Source organism: Mya arenaria, chromosome 1 (genome assembly GCF_026914265.1).
Source record: "Mya arenaria isolate MELC-2E11 chromosome 1, ASM2691426v1".
NCBI lineage: Eukaryota > Metazoa > Mollusca > Bivalvia > Myida > Myidae > Mya > Mya arenaria.
This window is the reverse complement of record NC_069122.1, coordinates 50887550-50905049: the sequence shown is the minus strand read 5'-3', so window position 1 is coordinate 50905049 and position 17500 is coordinate 50887550. Positions and strand designations below refer to the sequence as shown.

Below are 17500 nucleotides of genomic sequence, written 5' to 3'. Positions count from 1 at the left end.
GTTAGAACAGATTTGTCGAGTTATAAAGTACAATTATTAAGATATTTCATTGTGGCACTACTTAATGGTTTCAAATCAAAATGTATCATAACTTACCATCAGTAGACATTTGACAATCGACAGCGTAATTAGCCATAAGAAAAACTATCACGATCACTTTAAGCGTTTCCATATTAAATTTCCGTGCCAACGAATTGAACCAAGACAGAAAAAACACACAACTTAAGTAACCGTCAAAAGCAACTAAATACCAATTTTGTGAAAAGTAAAATCCTCTATTTAAACACGCAAATAAAATCGCAATTCCACAAAATGCAACATTAATGAGATAAAACAGTCAAGGTTTTTTTTAAAGCACGGAATGTACAGCAGACTGTATGAACGCGAGTTTCGCGAGACTACCACGAGCTGCTGGCTTTAACGTGTGGAAATACCGATGTTTGTATATTCCAAACCGCAACTGGTTTTCTTGAAACCTGTGGGATGATAATGTCTGTGAAAATCATTTTCCCAATGAACAGGTATTCGTAGGTATTCATTCTTAATTTGTGCTGGCATCAAGCTTTTTTCAGCGGTGAGCGAGTACTTAGATAAAAATTATGCCAGATAATAATTTAAGATATCCGAGATGGTAAGTTTATACCCTGAAATGAATATAACAAGGCGCACATTTTTAACGTACAGGCGCGTAGCCGCCTAAACGCGAGTACGCGGCTGAATCCACATGATTCTGACCAAAACGATAAAAAAAATCGGCCATAAACGCAGCATGCGTACATGACTACATGATCCTAAAACTGTTCATTTTCCAGTTCTTAATAAAACACGTCAGAACGCCCAAAATGCACCATGGTTTTCAAAATTTTCCGAGGGGGCCTGCCCACGGATCCATCCCCCCCAGCACAATTATGAATCCACGTGAATAGAGGGCTAGCTACGTCCCTGACTTAGGCCAATGGCGCAGTAAAACTGTAACTTGCTTGATGAAGTACACATGCGCTCATACATTTCTATCAATCCAACGTAGACTTTTATATAACTTTCTGTTGTATTAAGAAGCGAGAATCACGTCTATGTTGAATGTATTTTAATCTAGAAAAGTATACACTAAGGACAGCGGAATAGTTGAAATCATTACCATGGGAAGTAATTGATTTACAAGTATGCCGAAAGTAACTCAACTTAGATAAAGTTGTAACGGCGACGGTGACGCCGAGGCAATGTCGAGTCAAATTGCCCTTAATGTTTAGCCTGCATTTTCAGCCAACCAGGGGTGCTAGTTTTTTAAAATGTTTAGATTCTTATTTGCGAAGAATCGTTACGCGTTGCTGAAGACGACTATTCGTTAAATTAATTGCTGTAATTGTGCATGCGCAAATAGCTATGCCAACTGTTTGCATATGTTAAGACACAATTTAAATGTCAAAGCTGATTTAAATAACGCCACACTTTCTTGTGGCGATTGATATGTCATTTTTAACCTGATGCAATTCTGGAGGGGCTAACACTAAGCCGGTTATAATGTATTAAGTTTACCTATCAATCAGCGATCCGCTCCATTAGGTAGTCCAAATAATTGTACGTTGACGGATTTTTTTAGATTTTTGATATGGCAAATCCTTCACATACAAATTGTTTAGTATCAAAAGTGGGTAGTTGTTCCGATCAGGATTCCGGGTTAAAGCATATAGCGTCTATAAAATATCATAAAAACAAGAAATATTACCAGATAATGTTATTTTATATTAGTTCCGTACACAAAAATTAAATATCCAACTTATAATAATGAGTTTGACGGCTTTTCTTCATTTCATTCTGTCAAAACATAACGATATATACATGAAGGGCACCTGCAAGGCTTTAGGGCACAGTTTTAAATCGCTCGGAACATTTCGGCCATGGCCGAGTTGTTACGATTGTATAACGAGGTCTATCTCGAAGCTTTGTCGGAGGAGGCCGAGTTATTACGATTGTATCGAGTTGTTCCCCTTCGCATAATTGTTGTCTGTGTCAGTCAACTTTCGTTTTATTGGAAAGGTAAACAACTTGTTTTAATGCATTAAATGCTTGTTTAGTGCAAAATAACATTTCACTTACATGGTAAAATATGAATATAACTCTTTATGATCATTTTCAACCATAAAATACTTCACTTAAAACAATTTCAATATTTTTAAAACACCCCCGTTTTTTTGCACATTCCCGTTTAGACGTTAGGGATTGGAAGAATCCCGTATAACACGTCTAATATTTCAGACTACTCCATTAGGCTACTTATTTACGAAGATTTATTTTTATCAACTCTTACCTATTCTTCAAATTCAACCTACATATTCAGCCAATGAAATTGCCGATGAGCAGTTATTGAGTACTAGGCTTTCAGAACTTTACCATTCGCGAGTGTTTGAGGGTCCGCCAACTGTCACTTATCCGATACACACTCCCTGCGTTCGGTTTTGCGTTGACAAAGTGTAAGCCTATGAGGTAGTTTTCTAAAACAGCTAAATGACCTGAAGTATTTAAATGACTAAGAAGGGCTCGTTCGCTACGTTCACTCCGCCCATTCTTAATCATTAAAATGTTACTTCATTCCATCTTACTAATACTTCCTAATTTCGATCTGATAAAATTTAAACATTACATGATCCATATAAATTGTGGGGTTTATATCAGAAGGAACTGTAAACCTCTATTTAAAAGCTGCACTCTCACAGATTGACCATTTTAACAACTTTTTTTTTATTTTTTGTCTTGGAAAGAGCATATGTTTGCGAAATGCGTAAATATCTGCAAACCTGTTTGATATAAGATTGCTGACATAAAATCAGATCGTAGATTTTTTATATTTCCGTTCGAAAATGAATGTTTTATGGCTAACGGTTTAAGAAAATGTATAAAACATCAATTCTTGAACTTAAATATAAAAATACGCGATTTGATTTTTGTCAGCAGTCTTATATAACTGGTTTCCATGGATTTTCGCAAAATATTGGCTCGTTCCAAGACAAAAAAATGTTGTAAAAACGTTGTGAGAGTGCAGCTTTAAAGTCGACCGATACCTACTGATATTAACCCCATAAGTATAAACATGTCGACTCCCCTTGTTATATACGGCACAAAGACATGGCCATTATTAGCGTATCATTATTTCATAACATAATTAATAAGAACACTAGTCTGTGCTTTTGTAAAATGTTCAAAGGTCTGACACTCCCACATATTTGTTTGCTCTCGATTGTTAAAATTCGCACGATATAATTATTTGTCTAAAAATTGATATACGTTTCTTTAATAATGATGCTGATATATATCTTGCAGCAGTGTTCATCTGGGGTGAATCATCACCTGTTGCTGGATTGATAGACACTGATCTTTTTGCGAGTTTAGAGGATGATTTAAACCAATATCAAACATGAGACAGTTATGATTGCCGGTGATTTTAATTTCAGAACCTCGTGTAAAACAGATAACATCATTTGTGGCACGTGTGTCCAATACATTGATGATGATAATCATGTAATGTAAGGCCACAACACAAAGAATTGTTAACGGCCGTTTGGGAGCGAACGTTGGCGTAAGCAATACTACATGTTTTAATACTAATGGTTAAAGTGTTATTGTTTACTTATATATACTTAAAGCTGAACTCTCACAGATTGAACGTTTTGACATTTTTTTTTATATTTTTGTCTTGGAACCAGCCATTTTTTGCGAAAATTTATGGAAACCAGTTATATAAGGCTGTTGACAAAAAACTAGATCGCAGATTTTAATATTTAAGAACAAAAACTGATGTTTAATGCATTTTTCTTAAACGGTTTAAGCCATAAAATATTTCTTTTTTAACAGAAATATGAAAATCTGCGACCTGATCTTTTGTCAGCAATATTTTATCATTGGTTTGCAGATATTTTCGCAAAAATATGCTCTTTCCAAGACAAAAAAAATAAATGTTGTAAAAACGGTATATCTGAGAGAGTGCAGCTTTAATGGTAAAATTACTGTTGGTCATTTCAATGATTTAAAATGTAAAATAGAGTGATGAAGAAAAGGAACGAATTTAGAAATGGGTTAATTATAAGAACTGTTGATTTTAACAATTTGGTGAACATTGTGATGTATAGAATGACATGAATTGTTGACTTCATTGTGAATACTTTTACGGATATTGTTCATGAGGTTGCAGACCCATTATTTGTTTAGAATGTCATTAAACCCATTTTTTGAAATATATTTTAACTGAACCTACTAAATGGTTCATCCAAGAATGCAGAAATGCAAATAACTTATACAAAATGCCTGTATGTATATAAAAACTCACATAGTGATTGAGACAGAGTTAAACAGTGTAATTTGAAGTTTGTTTAAAACTACTACGTCAAAGAAATGAAGTTTGTTAAGCTATTGCTTTGCTTAAGAAGAGTAAATATTCATGATAAGACAATTGCTACGTGAGCATTTTATTGAATCATGTGATATTTTAGGTGGGTTTAATAGAGATTTTCATTAGCATTTTAAACTCCGGACAATTTCTGATTGCTTGTCATACCATAACACAAGAAGGGCCATAAGATTGATGTTAAAAAACCATACAGGAATAACTCTGTTAAGCAATTTTTCGAAACCGTTAACATGTGTACCTAATCAGCGAATATCAAAAGGGTGTGAAGAAAATAGTGTTTATTTCTGACAAACAGATTGGTTTCAGAAGAGGTCGGTCTACAATTGATGCAGTTTTTATTCTTCACTCGATGGTTAAAAATAAGTTAACTTGAACAAACAATACTATTGCTCTGTTGTTTTATTGACATGAAACATTGTTTTGAATCCATATATCTCAATGCGCTCTGGTTTAAGTTGTATAAATCCAATAGAGATGATAACCTATAACGTATTTCCATTAATAGTGTATATCTTATATTATATCGTAATAGTTATTCAGATTACTTCAATATCGCAGAAGGCTTAAGGCAATGGGAAAAAATGTCCACGATAATGTTTTCTCTATTCGTTGAAGACTTGGAATTATATTTACAAAATGAAAATGATTGTGTGTTAGCTTTGCAGGATGTGTGCAATTTATTTTATTATCATTTGCCGATGATATGGTTGTACTTGGTGAATCCAAAGATTATTTACAAATGTAACCAGACAGATTACACAATTCCTGTTATAGCTGATATGGCTGGGGTTTAGAGGTAAACACTGCTTAAACAAAAATTGTAATTTTCTATGAGAGGTGGTTCTATCCGAATTGTGAACTGGGTATATGGAAATAGATAGATACGTATGTATTTTAAAATACTGGATTAAACTTAAAAAAGAGTAATATATTATTATAAATCTTCAGCTGTTTAATACACAAAACGAATCTGAATTATTTGTGTTAGGTAAATATATATCGAAAGCACTTTAGATTCGATACACTGTTTAATGAAAATATAAACCAGATTATGAGGTGGTTCATCGTAATAAGTAGTTTTTTACATTAACATTTATAATATATGTTTTATCCTTATGTTTAGATGTGTAATACTATATTTGTCATGTTAGTATGTTACATATTGAACAAGATTGTGTCAATATCATTATGTATACGGAAATCAAATAATATTTTTATACTCATTAAGATGAATTGCAATAAAAATATTTACATCCTTTAAATGTCAATAATAGAACTAGCTTACTGCATAGTATAGCTGTAATGTTGATATATCTATATGTAAATATAACAAAAAATTGTAAAGTTTACATGTTATAAACTATGTTCTGTTCTGTCCTGATAAAACGAATAAGCATACCAAGTGAATGCCCTCTGTGGGCTTAACAATTGAATAATTGAACAAACAGAATGTCGAAAAGAGATAGCAGACAAATAATATACTTATACATACAGTATATATAAGTTGTCGCATACATGACTATGGCAACACTATCTAGATTCAGTTATCGTCCACAAAGTATTACTATCTTTTATCACTTAAAACAACATGTGTGGTAAACCATGTCACACCTTTGTGACATCTTGCAATGTATGTATATTTAATTTAACAGTATCAGGAAGTCGCAGCTGCAATCTCTTTACTGTGTACTTTATAATGAATTCGCATATTACTCAACTGGTGAAACCCCTTCCCACAATACTGGCAGTTATGTTTTGGTGGCCCGTGGAGCAGCATATGTCTCCGTAAGTCCTCTTTGGCCTTGTAAGAATTACCACAAATTTCGCAGATAAAAGGTCGTTCGTCAGTGTGTTTTGCTTTGTGTCTTTGTAGATCGGTTTGACTACGGAACATGTGTCCACATACTTCACATGGGATGGTTGGGTTAGCTGAAAAACGTAAAATGAATTCTGCAGGTGAGGATCATTTAAAAGGTACCAAAAAGGGCAGGTATCAATTGGATGAACTTTTACTGTACTCGTATATCCGAATAGTCAAAATAGCCAAGAACAAGTATATTGAAACCGCCAAAGTTTACAATTGGTCGGCCATCTTTTGTATCCCTCATATCTAAATATGGCTAGGCTTGTCCCTGTAGGTTTCCTTGTATAACTGGAAGTATTTTAAAAACATACAAAAAATGGCGGCCCAAATGTAACATTGCTCCTATTGAAACCTTTCATTGAAAGTCATGGTGGTTAGTGCAACAAGGTAAACTCCCTAAAGCACTACCTTCGTCGGCGTTCTTATATAAAGTTAAGACACATTCAGCATAAATAAAACAAGCAGCATCACATACTTTCATGTATACACATTGCATTTTATGTTTATTACAAATTTTATAGGCAACTATGATTTAAAAATGCAACGTTTTCACCTTTCTTCTAGAGCATAACAACATATTTTAGTTGTGCAATTGGTCGACTTTTTCATTTAATGTCCTCAAATGCAAACATTAATTTACAAATAGCGATTTGCAATAATTGTTTTTACTCGGTATGGCTTTTCTTTCATTGAAATGCCAAACAAAGAAAAAATGCACGTGCATCTGGTACATAGCAACTATCGAACATGTCATTGTTCTGTAATATAGGTTAATTATCGACCATAATTCATGACGCGGTAAGGGACTGCCATTTTAAATCCAACGTATGCCAACAGACAACTCCAGTAAATTTTGAATTGGAAAATGCGCAAAAACTGCGGAAGAGGCATGTGTCGTAGGCGATGTGATGCATCAGTAAACAAGATTTATTGCGTTGTACACAACGATGTTAATTTCATGTTTTTTGACAATTTTCTCTTTTTCCTGCATTTGTATCATCGTGTGTCAAATCCCTTTAAAATATTTTCTTCGGTGTCCTTATCAAAATACCAAATGCTATTTGCACAACTTACTTTTAGTATGGTTCTTTATTCTGTGGTGATACAACGATGTGCGGACTGCAAACATTTCACCACAGTATTGACATTCATGCTCCTTCTTGGTATTGTGACTGTACCTGGAGCAAAGAAGAGAGATCTGTATGGAAGCTAGTCATTGAAGAAGTAGGGTCATTTTTACTGAAACAAATTGTACACTACTACTTTTTACTAACACAAATTGTACTCTTCTACTTTTAACTGAAACAAATTGTACACTACTACTTTTTACTGAAACAAATTGTACACTACTACTTTTTACTGAAACAAATTGTACACTACTACTTTTTACTGAAACAAATTGTACACTACTACTTTTTACTGAAACAAATTGTACACTACTACTTTTTACTGAAACAAATTGTACACTACTACTTTTTACTAAACAAATTGTACACTACTACTTTTTACTGAAACAAATTGTACACTACTACTTTTTACTGAAACAAATTGTATACTACTACTTTTTACTAACACTAATTGTACTCTTCTACTTCTTACTGAAACAAATTGTACACTACTACTTTTTACTGAAACAAATTGTACACTACTACTTTTTACTGAAACAAATTGTACACTACTACTGCTTAAAGAAACAAATTGTACATTACTACTTTTAAATGAAATCTTTTAACTGAAACAAATTGTACACTACTGTTTACGGAAGAAATTGTACACTTCTTCTATTTACTGAAACAAACTGTACACTTCTCCTATTTACTGAAACAAACTGTACACTTCTCCTATTTACTGAAACAAACTGTACACTTCTCCTATTTACTGAAACAAACTGTACACTTCTTCTGTTTACTGAAACAAACTGTACAATTCTTCTTTTTTCGGATACAAATTGTACACTACTTCTGCTTACTGAAACAATTTGTATAATACTTCTGCTTACGGAAACAAATTGTTAACTACTTCTGTTTACGGACAAAATTTGTACACTTCTTCTGTTAACTGAAACAATTTGTACAATACTACTGCTTACGAACACAAATTGTAAACTACTTCTGCTTACTGAAACAAATTGAAGACTACTTCTGTTTACGGAAACAAATAATTCAGTACTACTATTTACTAAAACACGTTGTACACTATTATGTTTACGGAAACGATTTGTACACTACTTCTGTTGACGGGAACAGGTTGTATACTACTTCTGTTTAAGAGAACAAGCTGTACACTACTTATGTTTACTGAAACAAGTTGTCCACTACTTCTGTTTACGGAAACAAGTTGTACACTACTTCTGTTTACTGAAACAAGTTGTACACTACTTCTGTTTACGGGAACAAGTTGTACACTACTTCTGTTAACGGGAACAAGTTGTACACTACTTCTGTTTACGGGAACAGGTTGTACACTACTTCTGTTAACGGGAACAAGCTGTACACTACTTATGTTTACGGGAACAGGTTGTACACTATTTCTGTTTAAGAGAATAAGCTGTACACTACTTATGTTTACTGAAACAAGTTGTACACTACTTCTGTTTACGGAAACAGGTTGTACACTACTTCTGTTTACGGGAACAAGTTGTACACTACTTCTGTTTACGGGAACAAGTTGTACACTACTTCTGTTTAAGAGAACAAGTTGTACACTACTTCTGTTTACGGGAACAAGTTGTACACTACTTCTGTTAACGGGAACAAGTTGTACACTACTTCTGTTTACGGGAACAAGTTGTACACTACTTCTGTTTACGGGAACAAGTTGTACACTACTTCTGTTTACTGAAACAAGTTGTACACTACTTCTGTTTACGGGAACAAGTTGTACACTACTTCTGTTAACGGGAACAAGTTGTCCACTACTTCTGTTAACGTGAACAAGTTGTCCACTATTTCTGTTTACGGAAACAAGTTGTCCACTACTTCTGTTTACGGGAACAAGTTGTACACTACTTCTGTTTACGGGAACAAGTTGTACACTACTTCTGTTAACGGGAACAAGTTGTACACTACGTCTGTTTACGGGAACAAGTTGTACACTACTACTGTTTACGGGAACAAGTTGTCCACTACTTCTGTTAACGGGAACAAGTTGTGCACTACTTCTGTTTACGGAAACAAGTTGTCCACTACTACTGTTTACGGGAACAAGTTGTACACTACTTCTGTTAACAGGAACAAGTTGTACACTACTTCTGTTTACGGAAACAAGTTGTCCACTACTTCTGTTTACGGGAACAAGTTGTCCACTACTTCTGTTTACGGAAACAAGTTGTACACTACTTCTGTTTACGGGAACAAGTTGTACACTACTTCTGTTTACGGGAACAAGTTGTACACTACTTCTGTTTACGGGAACAAGTTGTACACTACTTCTGTTTACGGGAACAAGTTGTACACTACTTCTGTTAACTGAAACAAGTTGTACACTACTTCTGTTTACTGAAACAAGTTGTACACTACTTCTGTTTACTGAAACAAGTTGTACACTACTTCTGTTTACTGAAACAAGTTGTACACTACTTCTGTTTACGGGAACAAGTTGTACACTACTTCTATTTACGGGAACAAGTTGTACACTACTTCTGTTTACGGGAACAAGTTGTACACTACTTCTGTTAACGGAAACAAGTTGTACACTACTACTGTTTACGGGAACAAGTTGTACACTACTTCTGTTAACGGGAGCAAGTTGTACACTACTTCTGTTTACGGGAACAAGTTGTACACTACTTCTGTTAACGGGAACAGGTTGTTCACTACTTCTGTTTACGAGAACAAGCTGTACACTACTTATGTTTACTGAAACAAGTTGTACACTACTTCTGTTAATGGGAACAAGTTGTACACTACTTATGTTTACTAGAACAAGTTGTCCACTACTACTTTTCACTGAAACAAATTGTTGACTATTTTTGATAACTTACACAAATTTTACACTACTTCTGTTTACTGAAACAATTTGTACACTACTTATTTACTTATCCAAATTATACGCTTCTACGTTTCACTGAAACAAATTGTACTCTACTACTGTTTACAAGAGTACATCTAGCGGATGCTTATACTCGTCGGCTGTGATTTGTCAAAAAAAGTTTTAAAGAAACTAAAACTATAACCACGGTTATGGGCCTTGCTACACATGCGTACTAATTATAATGTGCATATCTTAAAACGGTTGTGCGTTTTTGTCAACATATAGTTTTTGCACGCCGAACCCGAACCCACCAAGGCTTTTGCATACTTTGTGTATATTTTTTGTCTTTACAAATAAAGGAGGGAAAATGGAATCTGTGTACTTACATATGCTGCCTGAGGTAGTCTTTGTTCTTATATTTCTTCCCGCATACGTCACAGGGAATTTGCTCGGATACATGGACGGTTGCCATATGACTCCTTAAGGTGCTTTTGTTCTTCAAGACAGTTCCACATAGCGTGCAGGGAAGATCACGATCCTGCAAAAGCAGTGATAACGGACATATTGGGCGGTCACTTCAAGCATTTATTTAAAACCTGGTTTTTATGTGTATTCAGATTGTGTCGTGTTTGACCAGTTAATAGTAATGGCATCCACAACCTATGCTCGAGCGATTTAGCGCAAGTGTATAATTTCAATAACGAGGTTTGCGAGTAACTGTTTTGTACCATGGTGTCAAGGACACCGTTTAATAATTAACATGCGGTATAAGTGGGAAGCGTTGTAGTTTACCCGCACGGTAGTTATAGAACGGTTACGCCCATTCTAGTTCTAACTGTTTTGGAGTTAATGTGTAGATGAAAACAAAGAAAGCATTTCAATGATGATACAATCTTCTAAAAGATCACTTGTTATATGATTGGATGTTCAGCGGTATTTTTATATGGTTTGTCGAGATATCGTTACTTGAAGAAGAGTTGTCCTTTTAATAAACCGATGCCACATTAAACGGTGCATCTGGTAATTTCACACGAGATTTCAAGTCAATGTTGGCGTAATATTTTCATCCTCACCATAAATGCAACCAGGATGCGCAATATACAGAATACAGTACCAGATTTAATCTCGAGTTTACAAACAGAACGCATTTTCGTTGCCAAATTTAACACAATAGGAGCGGTGATCTTTGCTTGCGAGAATCATAAAGGGAGGCAACTTTGTTGGAGACTGGTTCTTACCTTCAATGCACCCTGCCGTCTCTGTTCAGATTTTTCCTGTAAAACATAAGCTATAGATTGTACCATACCTACACAATTTTAAAATGACAGAAAATTCAAATTTCTAACGAAAACCAGTGTATTATAGCAAAGTCCCTCGTCAATCAAGTACCTTCAAATTAATGTATATGAAACAAAACAGATCGTCATTTTTTATGGAGCTATTTTGAATAGTATTATAGTACCATTATAGTCTTTATTTTATATATATATTGAGGTTTCTTGAGACTTGCTCGTTATAAGAACTGGGGTTGTCCGGTTAGCGCAGAACCGGGTCGGGTTCGAATCCCGGCATAGGCGCATGTGAGTTTGGTTTGTAATCACCAAGTCTGACATTTGGGTTTGGGTTTCCTCCGGGTTCTCCGGTTTCCCCAACAACACAAGACCACAATCTCGTGTAAAATCGTGCCAACGAGAGGGATAATATATTGTTGTAATAACTTGTTTCACAATCGTTGTAAAATATATCAGTTTAAACTAATAAGATTTGGAAACGGTGAAAACAAGTAATAGCTTGTATATACATGTACGACAGCATAGCTATTGAAATAACAATTACCGAGTGATAATTTTTCAGATGGCGTCTTAAGTCTCTGCGTTCGAAGTATCGACCACATTTCTCACACGGTACTCTTACTGGCTGAAAAAACAACATACAAACACAATGGATGAATACAATATTATTATACCAGATTTGTTGACCAATGTTACTACCAGTAAAGGTCACTTTCACTGCTAATTGACCTTTTGTTAAATCGATCCTCCTACCCAAGGATTTTTTTTTTAAATTTAAAACAAAATAATAGTTATATTATTATTATTATTTTATTATAATCTTAACAAACATCATAGAAATTATGATTAGAAGTAGTAGTAAAATTATCAATATTACAAATTCTCCACATCAGAAAAGATTTTGGAGTGGAGGGCTTTAATCGATGGATATCATATGCCAAATTTTCAAAGGTTATGTATTATTCTGATATTTTGACATTAATATTTAGAATCTTTACGTATGTTTTCGATAATATTAATAATATCTCCAACTTATACAATAAATATATTTACCACATGTTTGCTTGGTTTCCCCTTCCAGTTTCGCCTTTCTGCTTCCTCCTATAATAAAATACATTTCGTAAAATCACGAAAGGTACATGTATGAAAAGAAAGGGTGCTTGTGGTTAAAGGGAAATAACCCAATAAATGATACCTTCGTAGTTAAGCTAGAAACAATGCACACATAATTATGTTTACATATATGCGGTGGATATATTCCATTGATGGTATACCCGTTGTTATGACTACTTTACTAAGGCTTTCAACGCCGAAAGCTGTGAAACATTAGATGTACATACATGTTTAACAACTAGAAATGTCGCCTGTTAGGAAGGCCCGTAATATTACTAGTGAAGGCCACCATGACTTTGACCTATTGATAAAAATCAAAAGGGATCATCGACGGACCATAACCAATGTATAAACCAAGTTTGATGACTCAACAACAATTCCTTCAATTTAATTTTGATTCGAAACGAACATGTGACGACGAAGCGGACGTCGACAACGCCAGCCAGAGAGCTATCTATGTGTCTACCATGCTTAGCAAGCGACACATAAATGCAGTAGAAAGAAAACGAAGACAAATATTCACAACGATCAAATCAATTTTAACTCAGTGTTGTGGAAAAAAAAACGATAGTCAAGGTGCACACTATTATATATGTGTGGATGTCCGGTTAGCGCACTCGCTTCTCACCAAGGCGACCCGGGTTCGATTCCCGGCCTGGGCGCATGTGAATTTGGTTAGTGGTCACCAAGCCGGACAAGTGGGTTTTCTCCGGGTAATCCGGTTTCCTCCAAAACACAAGACCACACTCTCGCGCAACATCGTGCCTTCGAGATTGACTTAGTATAAGCTATCATAGCTTTATTCACAATCGTTGTAAAATATATAACGTTTAAACTAATTGTATTATATTTTTCTTTATTGCCAACAATTTAAGCAAATGATGTCGAAAATAGATGGATCACAAAACATCCTCCTGATCAATGAAGCATCAAATTTTGATCATGAAAATGCATGCATCAGAGCAAATAAAAAGCCAATAACTTACTGGATGTTTCCTTAAAATATGTCTGTAAATAGATATGTTGTTTCCTATTTTACCACAAACGGTGCAAACATCCAGCTTCTTTACTTTCTGGAAAAAGGGAAATTAACCATCATATTCAGTCATATACAGTGTACAAAAATAAACACAAGCCATGCAATACGGCAAGCGAAACAATATCAATCATTAAGAATTTACAATTATATATGCGCATGTTATATAAGTGTAAATAAGGCTGCATCCTTAATTTCTTACCCCTCTACGACGTGGCATTTTAAGATCTTCTTCGGCGCTGTCAGAGCCATCAAAAGTTTTGATTGCCGTTAATGTATCAGTCTTCACAGTTTGCAAATCTTTGTGGTTATTTTGCACTCGAGTAGGGTCATTAACGTCAACTATTGCATTAGAACTGGTCTTAGTGTTAGACTCGTTCATATCATTATGATTAGATAAATCCAAAATGTCTGAGCTGCCCGTCTTTGTAAAATATTCAGTATCTGTGTCGGAATCATACTGCTCCCTATCATCTATATCTGCACTTTTGTCAGTGGGTAGTTCCTCTTTGGCACACTTACTTCCTTTAACTTCACCTAGAGAACACAAGTATAATGCATTAGAATGTGTCTGCAGGTATAATTCAATTTAAGAATAAAACAATATCGAAGATGCCATACGTATAGTAGTCTTGTAAAATTTGTGAAACATCTCAAGGACTCAACAATATACATGCAAGCTCTTACCTTTCTGCATAATCATGGAGTTGTCCTTTCCCACGATCATATTAGAATGTGCTCTTTTCCGATGGCCATTCAAATAATTTTGGGCTTTAAACATACACCCACAAATGTCGCATTCGAATTTCTTTTCCGGTTCATGAACTTTGCTGTAAAAAGAAAATAAATAGGTGTGAACTTTATCAGCAATGTACTCAAATATTTACTCTTATGAGCCTTCTAGTGGTCCTCCAAAAAAGTGGGGGCTCAATCACAACCGGGGGGGGAAGTCTTTCTAATGGCCTTTTTGAAGGAACTCACGTTCTGGTTTCTACAAAAATTAGAAATATCATAAGTAGCTAAACACAAGCTTAATTTAACTATCACCTGACGTCAAAGCAGGGTCGTCGATATTGTATAAGCTACTTAACGTTTCCACTAGTTTCCAATGTATTCTACATATTTGGCTGATAGGTGTGTCCATTTAGTTTTCACAGTCCATTGTATTACCATAATTAACATACAATCGCTCAGTGTAGCCTTTTATGCACACTGTCAGTTAGCAAGATTGAGCATAAATGGAAGGGTTGTGCTATGAATACAATCATTCCTAATATATTAGGAATGATTGTATTCATAGCACAACCCTTCCATTTAAGTCGGGGAAACTTCCCCGGACACGTCAATCTTTTACGCTTTGACTCTGGCTCTGACTTGCTCATACTTAAAATATTTTGAATGATCCAAGAAGCATTATGTCTTGTTACCCACGAACTGTTGGTACCACTGGAAAGCATGTTCGTAACGTTTTCTTGAAAGGTTTGTAGTCCTTTCGAGATATAGTTACTTTATTTTCCGTTAAACTATTATTATATTATATATTATATAATAATAGTTTAACGCAAGTATGAGCAAGTCAGAGCCAGAGTCAAAGCGTAAAAGATTGACGTGTCCGGGGAAGTTTCCCCGACTTAGTATGTATACCTATACATCATCGGAAGCAAACAGAAATGTGTATTTATTATTTGAGACTGCTCAACAATTTACCTGTGTTTTCTGCGATCCTGGTCGGTTCCATTGTGGTTCTGTACCCCTTTCTCGTTTGATAAAGTTTTTTCATCAAAGAAATAGTTGCTTTGGTCCTCCTAAAATTAAAGAATATTATGTTAACTATATTGACTAAATGATTTCGTTACTCCTTTTTTTAAATGAAATGTTTAAAAATACCTGCATCTGGTTTTTTAATACCGTCTTACTAATAAATCTAAATATGAACACACACATGAACGTTTTAACTTACCATTTGACACTTTTCATTAGACTGTGAAATATGAACGTCGCAGACTGTTGTCAGGAAAGGTTTTATATCACCGTTTTGGCTTTTACATCTCGCATTGCACTTCAGTTGAATGAGCTTTTCTATGTCAGCCCACATTATAGCAGCAATTGGAATGACGACCCCTTCATCACAGTCCATAATAACATGGTTACAAGAGTGGACATTCTTTAAATGGCTACTTAGGTCCAACAATGTAGAATGAGACGAAATCACACATGAACAATCACTGCAGTTATACGATGGATCGTCAATACATTTTTGTGAAGGGGTGAAATCAAGATTAGTGTCCTTTGCATTGCATTCTATCTTGACCTGGACATCCATAGCTGATAACAAGGTTCCTAAAATAAAATAAAAAGCATCCTTTTTAGCTTAGTAATGAAATACAAGTTCACAGCTACATACAGTGATCATAAACACATGTTTATAAGTTTATAGCGATATACCATCATTAACACATGTCTATATTCATATTCATATAATTTCATATAGTGACATACACTCACATACACTTGACCAACATTATTATATAATGTTATATTATATTGCATTGTCGTACATTTTAGAAAGGTGGGGCATATTAATGAAATTACAAAGTTGGAGATACTTTTATTGATTTCAATTTTTTAGACACATAAAAATTTACTTTAGATCGGTTAAAATTGTTTTAGTTTTAATAAAAATACAAGTATACAATATCTGAACTTTCAAGTGTATTGTTAACTGTAGTAATATATCTTATTGTACAAAGATTATATTTTAACAGCAAAATGTAGTGAAACATTAAAATATCTCCAAGTCATTGAGTCATATTTTGATTCGAGTGCTTTGAAGAAAGACATGTAACAAATTAAACAGATTGTCATGTCTAAATTTCGCAGATGTCTGCAAAAACAAAAATATCTTTAATACAATTGAGGGGCCTTCGAGGAGGCGTGATCATTAAGAAAGTCACTCACTGAAATGTCCCAAGATTCCTTTTTACATCAATTTTACAGGCGAAGAGACTTTATTAACTCACTCACTGAAATGTCCTAAGATTTCTTTTTACATCAATTTTACAGGCGAAGAGACTTCATTAACAATTTAAAATGACCCTTAATGCCGGACCGAAAGTACAGTTAATGTAGTTTCAAGTATGAACTGTGACAAACACGTTTTATACAGCTCATCTGCAGTAACAAAAGTGTTAATTTCCTTAATTTAAGTTCCTTTGTTTTGTTTTTATTTTATTATACAAATGATATAATTTCTACTAAGGGAAGTAACTTTACACTTACAAATGAAATAATTACTTCTAAGGGAAGTAACTTAAAATTCGATATGACTAATGAACAAAGTTTTATGAGCCTTATGCTTACATTCAGCGTCAAAAACTATCTTGTTAAACACATATCCATTTAAAATAGAATACTTTGAATTGTCCAAAATTAATAGTAATTTGGCAATTATGATTTTCAAACTTATTAGAAGAAAAGTTTGTTATGCCTCTAAACGTTGCTATGACGTACGTAAAAATCTTATACTTAAAATGTTTTCAAATAAGATACCCTTTAAAGATCTTCATGAAAGCTAGAATAAATTTCTTTAAAATACTTAATTTTAATACAATTCTCACATTCAAAGACTATTAAATCTCACCTTTTGCTTAAAGCTGCACACACATATTGAACGCTTTGACAACTTTCAGGTTTATTTTTTTGTCTTCGAACGAACCAATTTTTGCGAAAATGCATGGAAATCAGTTATATAAGACTGCTGACAAAAAAATTCGATCTCAGATTTATATATATTTAAGTTTAAGGTTTAAGCCATAAAACAT

The 17500-nt window shown here is 34.3% G+C and overlaps 2 protein-coding genes and 1 long non-coding RNA gene across 8 annotated transcripts in view; 1 reads left to right on the top strand and 2 right to left on the bottom strand.

Annotated features, from left to right (window-relative positions):
- Positions 1 to 522, bottom strand: part of LOC128233014 (uncharacterized) — a 31542-nt gene extending 31020 nt beyond the window's left edge. Inside the window, exon 1 of one of the 4 annotated variants that reach the window (XM_052946876.1) lies at positions 97 to 522. In XM_052946876.1, the coding sequence (XP_052802836.1) occupies positions 97 to 172 (76 nt within the window). In that variant the 5' untranslated portion in view covers positions 173 to 522. The remainder of the gene's footprint in view (positions 1 to 96) is intronic. The other 3 variants (XM_052946899.1, XM_052946868.1, XM_052946890.1) reach the window with 3 other exon arrangements.
- A 4665-nt stretch (positions 523 to 5187) lies between these two features.
- LOC128233060 (uncharacterized) lies at positions 5188 to 12217 on the top strand. Its single transcript, XR_008260604.1, has 3 exons — positions 5188 to 5287; positions 6276 to 6358; positions 12093 to 12217. It is a non-coding gene; the product is annotated as an uncharacterized LOC128233060 (long non-coding RNA).
- On the bottom strand, positions 5270 to 16906 carry LOC128233042 (zinc finger protein 59-like). Of its 3 annotated transcripts, none has more exons than XM_052946911.1 (12): positions 16638 to 16906; positions 15640 to 16019; positions 15387 to 15484; positions 14367 to 14509; positions 13882 to 14216; positions 13630 to 13716; positions 12584 to 12631; positions 12075 to 12155; positions 11477 to 11512; positions 10625 to 10776; positions 7341 to 7444; positions 5270 to 6331 (listed from the first exon to the last, which is right to left on the bottom strand). In XM_052946911.1, exons 2-12 carry the CDS (start codon positions 16000 to 16002, stop codon positions 6057 to 6059), a joined length of 1722 nt encoding a protein of 573 aa, XP_052802871.1. In that variant the 5' UTR covers positions 16003 to 16019; positions 16638 to 16906; the 3' UTR covers positions 5270 to 6056. The 3 variants fall into 3 exon arrangements, with proteins under 3 accessions (XP_052802871.1, XP_052802887.1, XP_052802879.1); XM_052946927.1 differs by having other exon boundaries at positions 16700 to 16906; XM_052946919.1 differs by having other exon boundaries at positions 16704 to 16906.
- Between the last annotated feature and the right edge of the window lie 594 nt (positions 16907 to 17500).